General features: G+C 44.0%; 1 protein-coding gene across 6 annotated transcripts in view; it reads right to left on the reverse strand.

Moving 5' to 3' along the window:
* Positions 1 to 3895: 3895 nt before the first annotated feature.
* FNIP2 (folliculin interacting protein 2) overlaps positions 3896 to 17524 on the reverse strand; it is a 133902-nt gene continuing 120273 nt past the window's right edge. For all 6 annotated transcript variants that reach the window (XM_041738939.1, XM_041738935.1, XM_041738938.1 and 3 more), the window contains 3 exons: positions 13303 to 13503; positions 9676 to 9791; positions 3896 to 7668 (listed from right to left, as the gene is read on the reverse strand). In XM_041738939.1, the coding sequence (XP_041594873.1) occupies positions 7590 to 7668; positions 9676 to 9791; positions 13303 to 13503 (396 nt within the window). In that variant the 3' untranslated portion in view covers positions 3896 to 7589. The remainder of the gene's footprint in view (positions 7669 to 9675; positions 9792 to 13302; positions 13504 to 17524) is intronic.

Genomic DNA, 17524 nt, shown 5'->3' on the forward strand with positions numbered 1-17524 from the left:
CGGGGGGGGGGGGGGCGGGAGCCCGGGTGGGGGGCGCAGCCCGGGTGGGAGCCCGGGGGCCGCCTGGCGGGGGAAGCCCCTCCCCGCCGGGCCTCTGTCTCCAGTCCTTGAAGCTGCTCACTTACAGGCTTCGCTCGCAGAGCCCCGCCCGCGGCTGCACGGAGGCGGGTGGCTGGGGGTCGCCGGGGCAGCCAAGCCCACCACACACCCGCGCACACGCGCACACACCCACGTGCGCGCACACACGCTCACACACGCTCGTCCCGGCCCAGGACAGGACGGGCACCGAGGAGGCGGGGGGGGGGGCCACCACACGCGCACACACCCGCACGCGCACACACGCGCACACACCCGCACACCCGCGCACACACCCGCACACCCGCACACACCCGCACACGCACACACCCGCACACCCGCACACACCCGCACACCCGCACACACCCGCACACACCCGCACACCCGCACACACCCGCGCACACACCCGCACACACCCGCGCACACACCCGCGCACACACCCGCGCACACACCCGCACACACCCGCGCACACACCCGCGCACACACCCGCACACACCCGCACACCCGCACACACCCGCACACACCCGCACACCCGCACACACCCGCACACACCGCGCACACACCCGCACACCCGCGCACACCCGCCACACCCGCGCACACACCGCGCACACACCCGCACACCCGCACACACCCGCGCACACACCCGCACACCCGCACACACCCGCGCACACACCCGCACACACCGCACACCCGCACACACCCGCACACACCCGCACACACCCGCACACCCGCACACACCCGCACACACCCGCGCACACACCCGCACACCCGCACACACCCGCGCACACACCCGCGCACACACCCGCACACACCCCGCACACCCGCACACACCCCACCACGCACACACCCGCACACACCCGCACACACCCGCACACACCCGCCACACACCCGCACACCCGCGCACACCCGCGCACACCCGCACACACCCGCGCACACACCCGCACACACCCGCGCACACACCCGCACACACCCGCGCACACACCCGCGCACACACCCGCACACCCGCACACACCCGCGCACACACCCGCACACACCCGCACACACCCGCACACCCGCACACACCCGCACACACCCGCACACACCCGCACACACCCGCGCACACACCCGCACACACCCGCGCACACACCCGCACACCCGCGCACACCCGCGCACACCCGCACACCCGCACACACCCGCACACCCGCACACACCCGCGCACACCCGCACACACCCGCACACACCCGCGCACACACCCGCACACCCGCACACACCCGCGCGCACACCCGCGCACACACCCGCACACACCCGCACACCCGCACACACCCGCACACACCCGCACACACCCGCAACACCCGCACACACCCGCCACACCCGCGCCACCCACACCCGCACACCCGCCACACACCCGCACACACCCGCACACACACCCGCACACCCGCACACACCGCGCACAACCCGCACACACCCGCACCGCGCACACACCCGCCACCGACACCGCCACACCCGCGCACACCCGCAACACCCCGCACACACCCGCACACCCGCACACACCCGCACACACCCACACACCCGCACACACCCGCACACCCGCGCACACCCGCACACACCCGCACACACCCGCACGCACGCTCGTCCCCGGCCCAGGACAGGGCTGGCACCGAGGAGGCCGGGCCCACCACACCCGCACACGCGCACGCACGGCCCCCGGCCCGGGACAGGAGGACAGGACGGGAGGACCGGGGCTGCGGGTGAGAGGGTCCGTGAGGGCTGCGCGGCCACAGGAGCGCCCGACCCCCGGGAGCTCCCGGACCGCCCCCCCCGCCCCGGGCGCCGCCTGTGGCCTTCCGCGGTCGGTCTCCGCCAAGCCCGAGGCCAGCGGCGAGGCCCCGCACCCCGCGGGGAGAGCACCGCGTCCGGCCGGCAGGAGGCGCTGTGCCGCGGCCGTCCGCACCCGGGGCCCGTCCCCCTGGAGCCGCTGTCAGGGCCCGGCTCCACGGCTCCACGGCTCCACGGCCGGGATAACCCACCGAGGCGGGCCAGAGAGCTGGAGGAACTCGCCCGGGGTCACGCAGCTGGCCGGCGGCCCCAGGCGGGATTCGAACCCGGGCAGGCGCCCCAAGCCCGCCTGCGTCTGGGGCGCGGGCCACGCTCGCCGGCGGCGTCCCCAGCAGGGCCCCGAGGGGCGGCGGGCGCGACGCCTGGAACACGGGCCCTGCCGGCCCCCGGGCCGCGGGGTGATGGCCCGCTCACGTGGTCGCGGGGGAGCACGGAGGTCGGCGGGACCCCAGGAGGGCTCTCCGCCGCGCGGCGCAGTCAGCCCCCAAGGAGAAGCAGCGTTTTGTCACCTCCCTGAACCTTCACCTGCTCGCTGGAAGCCAGGTCCTAACAACACCTGGCGCTGGAGCCTGTGGGGAGCGCCCTCCCTTCCCGGCCCCCGAGGGCGCCCCTGTCCTCCACCGGTGTGGGGGTCCCAGGTAGCTGGCGCGGGCCCAGGTGCCGTCGGGGTGCTTTGTCCTAACTCTGCGCCCCCTTCCACGCCTGCTCGCTCAGCTCGGACTTCCCCTCGACCCCGTGCACCTGCACAGTGCCTAGCACCCGGTGTCTGTTGGATGCACGAGTGGACGGATAGGATTAAAGGAGGTGATGTTTCAACCAAGCTTTAGAAAATATCTTCACAGCAACTTCCACAATTGGGGTTTGATCCGCGTACCTGGGTGCCAAGGCCTAACCGAGTAGACACGTAAAGTAACCATCACGGTACCTGTCTCACTCAGGTGTCAAAACTGGGTCAAAACTGTCCCGGCACCAGGGAGTGAAAAAAGCAACGTGGGGTGTATGTGTGTTTAAATTCTTTATCAATGGCATGATTTTGAAGCTGCTTGAGGGAATATGGAAAACGCTTTTGAAATTTTCATTTAATCCAGAAAGGAGTTTGAAATACCTAATGTTACTTCCCCCTACGGTCCTAATTATGACAACATAATTCAGTATGGTATTATGTATGTTACAAAGTTCTACTTAAAACCTTTTTACCCCGAGACTATATATATATGATCTCATCCTTTACATAGCAAATATTATATAATGCCCTTTACTTTCCTAAAATAAAATTCATAAATAACCTCCTTACACATGTAATTCAAACAAACCAATATAATGCCCTACATGTACTATTTAAAAAATAACATTAAAATGTATTTTAACAGGGAGACATTGAAACACTAGAAATAAAATGAAGCAGGCAGAGGCTTGCATCTATATATAGTCTCCATGAATGCTACTTTATAAATGAAGACGGATAAACGGATGACTTAAATCCATTAGTACAGTAGCTGTTGTTAATGTTGCCTTCCAAATTTATGTTAATTCCTGTAAAAATTCTGAATCTTACAAAGTACAATCTTCCTTCGATTTATAAACCGGCGGCATTCCTGGAAAATTCAGCATATATTAAAATCATGTGAAAAACACATTGGGCTTTTAGACAAAGCAGAATTAAATTCTTTGCTTAGATAATTATAAACAGGTTTTTCACCCATATGAATGTCCACAGAACATTTGAAAGTCATGCAAGAGGTGGGACATTTCCTCATTCCATGAGGGTGGGTAGGGGGGGTCCCATACATTACATTTATCAGCCTCAGCCCCCATCTGCTGTGTGCCAGTAACTCTCACTCACCATCATGCTAACCAAAAATGTCCCTATGTTCCCAAAACATCCCTGCTGAAAATCACTGACATATTTAACAATTTGTTTCTGCATGAATTAGTGGAAATGAGACCTCTAAGTTTTTACGAACTAGATTAAATGTAACAAATCACATGCAGTACCAGAAAAATGTTCAAGGTAAATTCAAAAGGTTTATTGCACCAAATGCCACAGAAAAATGGATCAAAATAATACATGAACAAGTTTTAACAAAAGATTTCTATACATTGGCATTGATATCTATTTACCTGATCAAAAATATAAAGTCCTATCAATTTGTCTTACTGGAGCTTCAATAGTAACAAATCCCAGAATTTTCTCCTTTTAAACACCACTTAAATTTAAGCATATTGCAATCTTGCTCCCAAGATATGTGGTCACCAAAATTTCGATATTTAAAAATTAACACTCAGAGGGGGTTGCTTGATTTAGGTAAATATTATATTAAAATATCCCCTCCCCCACAGCACAATAAAAAAACAAACTGTTCACATTTACCAAGAGAAGCTAAAGACTTTTTCAATTTAATGGTGAAAGTATGCATGAACAAAATACTTTCAAAAGTACATATTAGTGGGAAAACCCAGACATTTAAAAGAATTTTAGGGTCACTTTATATTCTTTACTTTTATGTACAACCAATTCTAGTGAAGAACCTAAAAAGCTACAGACTAAATTTTTTATAAAATATCAGGACCTAATTATAAGAGCCTAAACAGCAGTTTAGTATCACTTAGCAAGCGGGGACTTTCCTCCCTCCAAAAAAGTTACTTTTGAAAAATACGGTAAGTTTAAAAAGTTGTGATGTGTAAACGGCAGTTCCATGGGATGTGAAAAGATTATAGTTACTTTTATTAAAAAACAGCACACTTCAGAAAAATGGATTGAAGCCTGTACAAAAAGCTATTTAACACTGATAAAAATAAAATACTTTGGAATTATGCACAAGTATGGAAGCTACATTTTAAATTTTCATTGTCATGTTTAAACATACACAATTATCTTTACATTCATATCACTCATCAATCTATTAAAAATAAAACTGCAACATGCTAGAAAGAGGTCCATCACAGTAACATTTACACACTTCTGCTCTGTCATGCCTCACTAGCTTGCTTAAAAAAGCAAGATGCTACAAAAGTTACACTCAACAGGTAAGACTTAAAAGTTGAAGAAACCCTAAAGGTGGAATCCTGTCAACTGAGGTAGTAGTTTCTTTTTTGTTGTTGTTGTTTTTTTAATTTTAATTTTTTTCTTGAGGTGGGCATTGGGGGGGAGGGGATCCCTTTCTTGCCTCTTGGGCTGAGACAGAATGAAGCCACCTGGTGGTGTGAGTGGGTGTATCTCAACGCAATTCCATGAGATTTTTTTTTTTTTCTCCTTTTCCACTTTTGGTAAGAGGTTGAATTTAAGACAAACAAAACTTGAGTGTTATTTAAAGGAGGATTATAAAAGAGCAGCAACATTCTTGGTCTGTTTTTGTAGGCAATAGATGTGAGGATTAGGTTCTGACTGGAATCCTGAGTGTCACTGGGACAACCGCCCCCCGCCCCCCTCCCCCAATGTGACCCACCTGGAGTTTTCCAACAGACATTTTCCAAGAGAGAGTTTTAGAACAGTAGATTCAGAGGCAAATTACGTTTTCTCAGGCTTTGAGAGGACTGGGCTAAATTTTCATGTATGGAGTTTAGAATCAGCCATTTAAAGCTCAATTTCCCCCTATGTGGGTCTAATTTTCAACATTTTGAATGAAACTAGTTTTGTATCATTATTTTCTATGAATCCCTGGAAAGTGGTGAATGAGGGAAAGTGCTCAAAATGTGTAAACAAGGAAAAGGGAAAGAGAGATGAGGGGAATGCTCTAAACTGGTACAGATGGGAATGATGTAACATCAGCGATTATAATTTATTCACACATAACGAGAAACAAATGATGATGAGCTGAGCCACAGGTGAGGTCCATTCTCTGTGTCTGTGTAACATAACAGCAAGCAGTGATGCCATGGAACTAGGGACTTTAAAACACCAAACCCAGATTTTAGACAAAGGAAATAGGATAAACATAAAAAGGATGGGAAACTTCAATCTTGTAAAAGACAGACATAAGATAAAAATTAAAGATCTTAAAAGCCTTAATGCACCCACTTACATTTCACATCATAGAGAGAGAGAAGGAAGGCAGCAGTTTTAACCTATTCCTAAAGAATTATTAAACCTAATTTTCTCCATTGGTACTGCTGCTATCCTCTTTCAAACAAACAATTAACTTGCATTTGTAAAAGAATAAACAAACTTATGTGACGTGGTGCTTAGAATCAGGATTTTCTCAAATAAAAAATCTGAAGTCATTCTAACCCCTAAAAGGGAAGTTACTTCATAATCTTAGGTACAAAAGGATATATGAGGAGGACTGGAACTAATTCACATAGCAGTGAAAGGAAATCAGAGCCTGGTTATAAGCAACTGTACTCAGTATCTGTAAGGTGTTAACAATGTTCTGATTTGTGAGATTAGCGCCAGTCCTTTCATGATCTAGTTTTTAAGTGTTTTCCTTTACCTTGGATGTCATCAGTACCTGGTCTGACAGGGTCAGAGGTCACAGCCAGTAAACTAAGTAAAGTTTATTTTAACCTTTAACCAAAAACTAAGGTTTCTTAAAAAGTGAACTATGCTAATAAGCAATCCTTCATTTTGGCAGATTTTGTAATGGGTAAGTTAATTTCTGGAGAGGTGTTTTGAAAAGGAATCAGGGATTAGAAGGCACAGAGATGATAATGTAAAAATTGAGATCATTTATGGATTGTTGGTAAATGTACAAACTAATTCCTTTCATTAGTCATCCTGAACTGCTGCAGGTTCATTTTCCGCCAGGCCAGCTATGCCTTTGAAACTACAAATAGTCATTTGTATTAACTATTAGAGGAAGAAAGTGGCTTCGGCTGGAAGAATATAGCAACAGAAACACTCTTGAGCTTATAGAAATAACTTTGGTAAATGGCCTCGCTTAAAAAGGCTGCTGAAAGCTCTAACATATGAGGATAAAACATATGGTATCAGACTGTGCACTCTGCTGCTCTGAACTACATCTTGATGAGATGAAGATGCTACATTGATTCCTGGGTTTATTGCACCAACACTCCGTCTCTAACCTACCTGTGGCTGCATCTGCAACAAGGTAAACTCCAAGATGATGTGGAAGTGGGTCCCTAAAGCACCCTCTGCCCAACAGTCGATCCTCTTTCCTGTTTTATGCCAGGCAGTAATTCCTACAGCCACCAGGGCGGAAGATGGCACAATGTGGCTTGCTTGCTTTTACCTTTTGTAAAAAACAAACTCTGCCCTGGAATCCAAGTCCCTTGTTCTGTCTTCTTAGAATAACAAGTTGTGCTTTCTCCACTTTGGAGAGCTCCTGCTTAAACTCTGAAACACTATCCTACCAGCATGGTATGTACACTGGTTACCCCTGCTCCCAAGTCACCTGTTGTTCTGCCCAAACACACAAGGCCATCTGTACCAACAGCTTTGTGTTTAGTGTAGTGTTTATGTCTCCTCACTAAAAAGGTCACTCTCTCTGTTGATTCCTGGGTAACAAAAGGCCAAAAAAGTATTCACGAAAAACACAAATGCCATTATGTCAAGTAAACCTAAGTCGTCCAACGAGGCATCCACTTGAAAGCAAGAAAACAAAACAAAACAAAGCGGAGGAATGACTTATTTCTGTTTGCTCTTCTCATGCTTTTGATGTCACAAAGAGCTTATTCTTTTCACCTTCAGTTGAGAATCTGATTTTTTTTTCTTCCAAGGAAGAACTGTCCTGAGCTTTAGCTTATAAGAGTATTTGAGCGACGTAAGGAGAATGAGTACTGGCAATAGCTGTCAACAGAGGCAGGTCATTTGATTCAATCCTGAAGAGTGAAAAAAGAAAAGAATATTAAAGTAGCATGACTTTACTGGAAAGTGTTACTGCTAGGTACTCAGCTTGCCAGATCATTGCTTAAAACTAACAAATTAAGAGACGGAAAGATGCTAAACTCTCTCTTTCAATGCAACCTCCCAGGGGCCACTGACCGAAGACACAGAGAAAGATGCAGGTGTGCTATGTGTGGGAGGGGGAGACACAAAGCTGTTCTTCTCACCACCCAGTTTGAAGCCCCAAACTTTTCTATACTGCCTGACAAGCTCATTGGGTCGTACTTGAACATCACCTCCAGTATCTCCTCATTCTAGTCCACACTCCTGAACATGTGCTGAGATTCTGTACCTAGGCTCGAATCAGGCTTAGGACAATGGTGAAGGTGGGAGTTTTTGTTTTTGTTTTTGTTTTTTTTAAAGACTTGGGGATGTGTTCAACAGGTTATACAATTTAGATCCTCACTAAACATCTGAGCTACAACATTCTGAGAGCAAAGTGACACTAATAGATACTGAGTCAAGAGACACCATAGCATCAAATGGACGTAGCTCTGGCTGCCTCTTTTCTAGCAGGGGCGGATGCAGCATGGTCACTGGCTAAATGCTGCCAAATGTCCTGAAAAAAATTAGGACTGCTTCAGCCCATGGAATATGTCCTATTTTTTCCCTTGAATTCCAAAAATGAAAAATCAAAAATAAAATTTAAAAAGGTAGCTGGCATTACTTCACGGAATTTTCAATGCTTTCTCCAGTAATGCTGCCTACAGATCTCCTTTCAAGATAGATAAGAAGTTCTTCAGTACCTTTTGTGCTGCTAGCTCTGACGAGGAGAGGAAGGGGCTAGAGCGAGGCTGGATGTGACCACCACTAATAATGCATGAAGGGGACCGAGAGATGAGGAGGGTAACTAAATTCTTATGATCCTTCTAACAGTGTTAGAAGTTGGGGGCCAGGTAAAGATCTTGGAAATGTGCAGCACACATCTGGCAGTGGGAAACCTGGTGAAGCAAGGACTCAGATATGATGCTGGTAAAGAGTTCTAAACAACAGCTCAGAACGACAACAACAGCGACAAGGATGCATTTCAAGTTAACTGCAAAAGCAAATGCCTCAAAAGGGAAAAACCTTTTCTGAATAAAGTATGGGAGAAAAATCTATGACATATGACAGGAAATGCCAAGAGCCAAACAATACAGTAAGTCATATCCTGGGTGTGAAAGGTGAAAAGTCTGAGAAGAATGCAACGGCCTGAGTCTTGAAATAATATTTTGATTAGCAGGCTTGATAGGGAATTTCAAGGTTGATATTATATACACAGTATTTTCTTGCTCCAAATTAGGGGAATCATCACCACAGGTAAGGGGGTCAATTCACCCTAGACACAATGTCTTTTTGTTAGTTCTCTGTTGAAAAATTAGGCAGAGAGAAACACAAGTCAGAATTTCTTCTCTGAGAGAAATCATGGCAAAGGCCCAACCCTCTGGAAGATAAGCTATGGCCATCAGTAACAGCAGTATGTCTCCTCTTCCAAGGGGCTTCTATTGAAGGAGGGGAAAGTACCGTCACCCTGCAGACAGGCAGGTGGCCCCTAAAAGTCCAGGAGAACGCCTTTCTTGTCTCCTCCAGGAAGCAAAATGTTAAACACAAGCTCTGCTGCATGTCTAACAGGTTGTGCCTTCAACATCTTACCGAAATTACTAGAAACGGTAGAAACGGGCAGCAGAATGGAACTAAATTTTTCATTTTGAAGCACAAAATAATCCAGGGAGCAGACCAATGTAAAATACCACTAGCTTAGAGCTCTGCATTTGTTTCTGGGTTTGAAACTTCGTATCACAGATACGAAGATGGGAAGCAGCAGAGGCATACATGTGATGACTTCAATGGGACACGGAGGCCCGCAGGTTCTGGGTGAGACAGGCTAAGTGGGTCAGTCAGTGGGTACGGTGTTCGGGTCAGTCCTGTCTCAGGGAGAAACAGTGGCACTTCACAGAACTCACCCCAGTACGACACCTAATTCTTTCACATGGACGCGTGTGTGTCCACGAAGATATTCAGACAGCATCTTACTTTTAAGGTACATCTCCTGTAGTCTATCTTCAAGATGCATGATGCACTGTGAAGCCAATAACATTCACAATGAGGGCCAGGATTCAAATCTCTACCAATATTCTAAGAGCTGGAATTCTCTTAATTCATTCCTAAGGACATAGCTATAATCTCATTTCTTCCCCATACACTTAAAAATTTATATAAACCATATCAAACTACTGATAGGTATAAGAAAAGGGTTTTATAAAACAACAGTTTACTTTTTCTAATGACTATTACGATTTTCATATATATCTGCCAGTCTTTTTTTAAAAAACATTTTTTAACATAGCTGAAATCATTCTGTACGTGCAATTATTTCTTACTTTTTAAAAACTTTGTAATAATCCTTTCCCCAGGTTAATAAACATTTTTATCAATGTAATTTTTATCATTAAATAATTTTGAAAATGTGAATTACCATTATTTACTTATCCACATGGCAATCTAAATTTTTGCTATTATAAATAATTTATTAGAGAAAGAACATCTTTGTTGTTTTCCTATACTCACATTCTTTTGGCAAATACATCCCCAACAGTAAAGTGAATGGAACAAGGTTACTTCACTTTTTTTTTTTTTCTCAAGAGTATATTTTAACTGGGTCTTTAGTAACAATAAAGAAAAGGCAATTATTCTCAGGACATCTCTACCCTTGGAATTGTGTCCAACTTCATTTTTTAGAGAATAGCAACCATCTGTGTCTTTCACCAGAGGCAAATGCTTTTGCATTTGGCAGGCAGAGCCATCCAAGCATCTTCAGTAAGACACCTGATGGCTTTGGCAAGGGTAATTCCATCATACATAATTTTCTTCTAGACCATTACGCCTGTTATTTTCAAGGTAAAAAGATTAACAGATGCATTTGAAAATGTTGATCTTGACCATCTGGGCTGATCAGTGACATGGAAAAAGTATCTGTTCGAGATCTTTTCAGTTTTTCATTGGCTTAAAATCTTAAATGCAGTGTGTTGAGTGGATGAAAAAACAACTGGTAAGTGACTAAGAGTAATAATCAAAGGGAGGAGGATTTCACCGATTCTCATGAAAATGTTCCTCCAAATAAACATAGTTAAGTGGTAAAAGAATCTCCTGGTAAGTTTCAGTTCCTTATGGAGTAAATACAAAGTTTTTAATAAGAGTGTTATAAAATATTAAAAAGAACATTCACATTACATGGCATCCTTTGTTTTAAATGGTTAATTTACAGTGTTTTCATAGTCCCCATGAAAACTGTATGTTGTAATATGGAAAAAAAAAGAACACTGGTCTATATGGAACTTGAAATCAAATCATTTAGAACTTTTTTATATAAAAGGTTTGATTATTATTAGAACTGCTTTGGGTTTTGCCCTCCTCTTTCTGGGATTTTATTCCTGAGATGAATTTCTTTAATTTTTAACTTCTGAAATTTTAAATAGCTACTTTCTCCTCATAGGGACGGCTCTAGTAGTCATTTACTTATGTGTTCCATTCAAGTGATTTTTAAGGAGAATTTTAAACTGCAGATGAAATTTTCTTTGACCTCAATTTTGTCAGGTTAAATAAGTCATTCGTACTATTAAGTGGTTAAACATACTTATGTACAAATGAAGTAAAAAGAATTAGCTACAGTAATTTATTGCTTGGATAACTAAGATGTCAGATATGATAAGAGCTACGTATTACAGGATAAAATATGAAGGTTTGGTGTATGCTTATAACAGTAAAAAAAAAAAAAAAAAGTATAAAATCTAATATAGCTTTCTTTCCTTACAGAAAAAGAAGCTTCAGCCTCTAAATCAGCGTGATGCAGCCTGCTATTAGGAAGAAAAACTGCCTGCAAATAATAGAACAAAAGGTCCTCATAACCCATAAGTGCTTCTCACATTACCTGGCCAGGACAGAGGTCCTGCAAGAGTATGCTTCAGTCTAAAGCTCAAATAAAGATTTTGGTGAAAAGGTGTTGTCAGCCTTCATAGCTAGTAATATTATTTCATGAAACTAATTATTATTAGCAATCACACAAATAGTAGCTGTTTCCTGAGGACTCCTAACATGTGATGCTATTCCAAGTGCTTTACCTGAATTTCATTTTCATAACATACGAGATGAGCTCTATCATTTCCTCAGCTCTATAGATGTAGGTATTGAGGCTCTGAGAAGTCACACAGTTAGCAAGTAGCAGAGCTTGGATTTGACTCTGGACAACAGACTCTAAGGGCCATGCCACGGCCACTGCTGTACGCTGGCTGTTACAGTAGTATCTCATAACAGCAGGGTGCTTTGCCAGTATTTTAAAAAGCAGATTCTCAGACCTAACTTTCAGAGGATTCTCTGAAAGTGTTTGTTATAAATGGGTACTATCTTCGTTTTACAAGTGAGAAAGCTGAGGTTCAGAGACACTCAGGATTGTCCACTGTCACATGACTCATCATCGATGGCAAGGCCTAGACTTTAACCCAGTTGCACTGAGGGGTCTCCCTATGATGCCACACTGCCACAAGTTAGATGATAACCACACAGTATTTCAAATTACCTTCCTGAAGGCCATCAAAGTCTTGACCTTCTGAGGAATGTGGTATAAGTGCAAGTCATAAGGACTCAGGAAACTGAAACCCTCCATCCATAATTACTGTAGGTGATTAATATTCAGGCTTCTATTCTGCTATTACATAGCTCTGTATCTTTTGTGGAGGACAGAAGGGAGGAAAGAGATGCTGTGGTGTGGGGGCAGATTGCAGAGGGCAACCAAGTGCAGGGGAAACGAGCAGGGAAGGTGGGCACTCTTTTACCTCAGTGCAAATCCCCAAGGTCAGCTCACTTAGGCTTCTCCTAGCTATCTGCCCTTAAGCCTCTCTTCCACTTTTGAGACCTTTCTCCCTCCCTCTCAAAATGTATTTTCTCTCAGTCTCTCTGCACACACACACACACACACACATACTGAAAAGTATCTGTTTTATATATTCATTCCAACGCCTGGGGGAGAGCTGTTAATCAGTTTCTAGGAGTTTATGGGCTCTATTTGCTTTGTTTAATATAATGTTATGAAGTCGATTTTAAAATCCCATTTGAAAAGGAACTGATACCATCTTTTATGGGTACAGTACTTCAAAATTTTAAGTATTTATACAAATGATATTACATTTTATCCTGAACACTTTTGTGAGAATGGTCCCTGAGCAAAAGGAACAACAATCCCTTCTGAAACTGGCTTGCTTGATGTCAATCCAATAAAGGAAAACTAATAATGAGTTTCCAAAGGAAGATTTTAAATTTCCTTTTATGCTTGATCTCTTCCCCATACCTTATTTCCTTTACCATACACCTCATTCAAAAAGATTTTAGTGTCACTGTGTGTTGTTTCATTGCAGAGCTACTGTTACCGAAATCTATCCTGTTTGCTGGTTTTATGTTGCACGTTCTATTTTTATTTATGCTAACGTCCAATTATACTAAAAACAAAACATTTGAGTTTGTGATATTATATTCAAAGTATTGTTAGAAGTATTTTTTTTTAACTGTATTTCTTTGGTGATATGAGAACAAGTACTTACAAAATCAGCCGGGAGGTGAAGCTTGTAAAGCTGTAAAATGGAGTGAAGTAAACTGGACACCTGACTCGAGACCAAGACATCCTGGCCCAGTTTCATGCTGTCCGTCACTTTCCTCTGACTTGTGGCTACCTGGACACTCCACTTATCTGTGTCTGCAATAATACAGACAGCTTCGGCTATCGGCTCGTCAAGCACTGGATGCTGGAAGACAAACATGGGGGGTCAATGTTCCACAGAACTGCCAAGTGGCACTCAAGATGTCCAGAATGTTTCTGTAATTTCGCATTAGCCTAACGGTTCAGAAGTTGCCAGAGGGAGCTACAGAAATTTAGAGTGTAATAAGGACTAAAATAGGAGTGTCATCAAATCATCATTTAAAATTCATGTGATAAAAACTGCATTAAAATCTTTTTTTTCTCATACCCAGGAGGTATGCTATCAATGTTGCTAATGTTCATAGATAAGTGAAAAGATATGTGCCCTCTCTACATTCCAGGATATTAAAATTCCTTTCCTTCTGAAAGACTGCAGTCTCCTTTTAAATTGGAGAAAACTAGAATAAAGGGTAGGATTCTATTGCCATTTCTCCAAAACAAGATTAGTCAGGGCAACTTAATATTCCCTCAAAGTTATAGCTTTAATCATTAAGCAGTATTCATTTAGTGACCATGTGCTACGTACATAAATCAACTCTAAAAACCAACTAAAATCAGATGGGGGATACATTTATCTAGATGAGTCCAAAAGGTCAAAGGATGGCTACTGCTGAGCAACTTAAAATGCAATGGATAGAGCAGGTCGACATCTAGTAAATGGTGCCATAGGGCAAACCTGGTAAACATTAAAACAGTCAAGGAAAAGGGCCTTTAAAATAACCACAACAACAAACACTAATATCCTGAAACTGATCAAAGTGCAACTGCTTCACCACCAGCACCTGGAATCAGGGCAATGTGGCTCACTGGGGAGGTCATGGATGGAATATTCTCCAAGCTTGAGTTACTTTAGAAGGCTGAAGATCCAGATATGATAACAAGAAGGGACAGAGAAGTTGGCTCAATTATTTTAAAGGGAGAAACTTGGGATCCCTGGGTGGCGCAGCGGTTTGGCTCCTGCCTTTGGCCCAGGGCGCGATCCTGGAGACCCGGGATCGAATCCCACATCGGGCTCCCGGTACATGGAGCCTGCTTCTCCCTCCGCCTGTGTCTCTGCCTCTCTCTCTCTCTCTCTCTCTCTGTGACTATCATAAATAAATAAAAATTAAAAAATTAAAAAAAAAAAAAAAAAAGGGAGAAACTTAATAGGTACAAGAAATGTAAAAAAAAAAAAAATCAAACATGAAAAATGAGCACGAGTCACTTTTAAATCACTGGATCAAAGAGGAAAGACTAAAGAAGGGCCAAGGGTTGAGACAAATCAACAGGCATCTGTGAGTCTGTGAGCCCGTTCCTTGAAGGAAGGCTCTGAATCTGTTCTGCCTGAATTCTTAATCCCTAGCATAGGACCTGGCATTTGAAAAATGTTACTAAATTAAAACGAGACAGGTTAAGTACAAGCAAATGACAGAGCTGATGAGCACCCTGCACTCTCTAAGCATGGTACTGCTGGACTTCTATGGTTTGCAGGTTCCAGAATGCAGAAGAACCAGATGACCATTTCCAGAAGAGTACCTTAAAATACTTGAAGCATGACACATTCTTAGACTACTAAATACCCAACACAGAGCTCCCTGAATATACCCACAGGGCAACCCAATGTCTCCATCTAACCGTATCATTTAGTAGCCAATCGCTTATTTACTGAAGAATAAATTTTTTTTTTTTTTAAAGAAGATGAAAATAGGGATCCCTGGGTGGCGCAGCGGTTTGGCGCCTGCCTTTGGCCCAGGGCGCGATCCTGGAGACTCGGGATTGAATCCCACATCAGGCTCCCGGTGCATGGAGCCTGCTTCTCCCTCTGCCTGTGTCTCTGCCTCTCTCTCTCTCACTGTGTGCCTATCATAAATTTAAAAAAAAAAAAAAAAATTTTTAAAGAAGATGAAAATAGAAGATGAAAATAGTTAAGGGAAAAAAAAAGAAATGTACGTTAGAGAGAGAAAAAACATCATGAGCAACTCCTTTAGTTACAAGTTAAGGGGTGCCAGGAATATTGGTGGTCCCATCCTTGACCTGGTCTAAACTTCTATGGGGTCAGAGAGTTGAAGCTTAATTAAGTTCCAATGATTCTGGAGATTTCTGATACATATCTTTCCAAGGAAAACACAACCCTACTAAAGAGATTTGGCTTATGATTTAGCGTATTATTCAGTCACTAAGCCTTCAGGATTTAAAGAGCTCTGAGATCCAGAAGACCATGTTTGGATTTATCACAGAAACACACACCCATACACACCCTATGCCCTGGTATTCAATTTAAAATTCCTCTTAGGAAAGGCTCTACTTTTAAGACACATGTAGAATTACAATAAACAAAAACAGTATGTATGTATGCTTCGTTTTATTACTAACTTTTTCTTATTAGCTGTATCTTAATCATAGAAGTAATTAACAGTGAAAATTGTCAGGGCGATTTTTTAAATTCACAATTTTATCAAGTTCACGTGTACACCAGGGTACACACAAATACATACACTTGGCAGCAGCAGTAACATACGTGGAGCAGTACATTTGAGAAGTACTTTAAGAAATGCTGTAAAACCTAAGACTGAATGATTCAAACACCTACTAAAAGTCTGCTCCATCCCTCTGCTATTCTTCGGGCTTCGAGTTCGGGTATGGAGACTAGCTAGGAAAAAAGAAATGGGCAGGAGAGGCAGGGTATGGCTGCAGCCTGGTGGAGACCTTGGCCTTCTATGGATCTGAAGAAAGATACAATATGGAGAGCTAACAGCTAGCTGGGCAGGTACTTTACTTAGTGAGATTCCTCTTCTTAACATTACAAAACCCTTTAAGGGTTTGAGGTGGGGGGCACTTTGTTAGTTTGACTATTGTCAGAAAACAAAACAAAACAAAAGACCCCGTCATATATTTGCATTTTTAGAAGTTCTCCTCCTGACCATTAGTGTCTGAGATTAAACAGGACCTCTGATATTGCAGTTTTGAATGAAAATCTGAAGGAAATACTAATATCAAAAACAGTCACTTCCCCTTAAGATGCTTGTTTGGCTGAAAACTTTATGAACCTTAGGGACACTGTTATGCATCAACTTTCCCTTTCTCTCTCAAATTGAAGAGAATCAATTTCAAAGTAAGCTTCTTGCCCACAGAGTTCATGAAATGAGCCTGCAGTATGTTTCTATATTCTCTATAATCTGAGACCCATAAGTGCTGCCCCCTCCCACCTTTACAAGTGCCCACACCCCGCTGAGCACACACATTCAACACCCAGGTGGCAAGATAGGGCTGCCAGCCCTCCTGTCCCCACTGCCCTCCTGCCACCTCTTCCAGACAGCTGCCAGCGTTTCTGTGCCTTTCTCAGAAACTTGATCAGACAGTGAGAAACTTCTGACAGAGACTGGAGGATGAAAGAACACTGGAGATCGATAGAGCTGCAGGCGAGGGTTAGGATGGACGGCCAATGTCCATCAGAGGAAGGAAGCAGCAGCAATAAAAGCCAATTATCTTTTTTGCCTTGCTCTGCTCTATGAGACTTAGGAACAGTCATTTATTTAGCTCTACTGTGTCAATATCTCATTTATCCAATCTACTTTCCTGTGCAGATTTCTCAAGATAAAGTGACAAATGAAATGCTTTGTATTATAGGTCTTTAAAGGTTTCCCAAATGTCCTTTGGCTATTGTATTTTGTTGAATCATCAGATTAAGTCTGGTTAATTCATAGCCACTAGGGATGTGAGGGTCTATTTTCTGGGAGTGTTGGATGTCTAGGACATTCCAATTTCAGGGTTCTGGATCAGACCTCTGAGCACACAAAATATGCTGCCTTGGCTTACATACACATGACTTCTGCCTAACTTAAACTTCCAGAAACAAGAAACTTCTACAAGGTTTGAGTAACCAGAAGAGCCAAGGTTGTGATATTTCAATGAAGGGCAATGATAAGACTACTGCAAAGGCTCTGAAGTCAGACAGGACTGGGCTTGAATACCACCACTGTCACTTACTAGCTCTGGGACCTTAGAAGCTCATTAATCCGGGCTTCAGTTTCTACATCAATAAAATATGACCTAATTCACGGTTTCTGTGACGTTTAAGTGAGGTTTAA

This window comes from Vulpes lagopus, chromosome 23 (genome assembly GCF_018345385.1).
Source record: "Vulpes lagopus strain Blue_001 chromosome 23, ASM1834538v1, whole genome shotgun sequence".
Classification (NCBI taxonomy): domain Eukaryota; kingdom Metazoa; phylum Chordata; class Mammalia; order Carnivora; family Canidae; genus Vulpes; species Vulpes lagopus.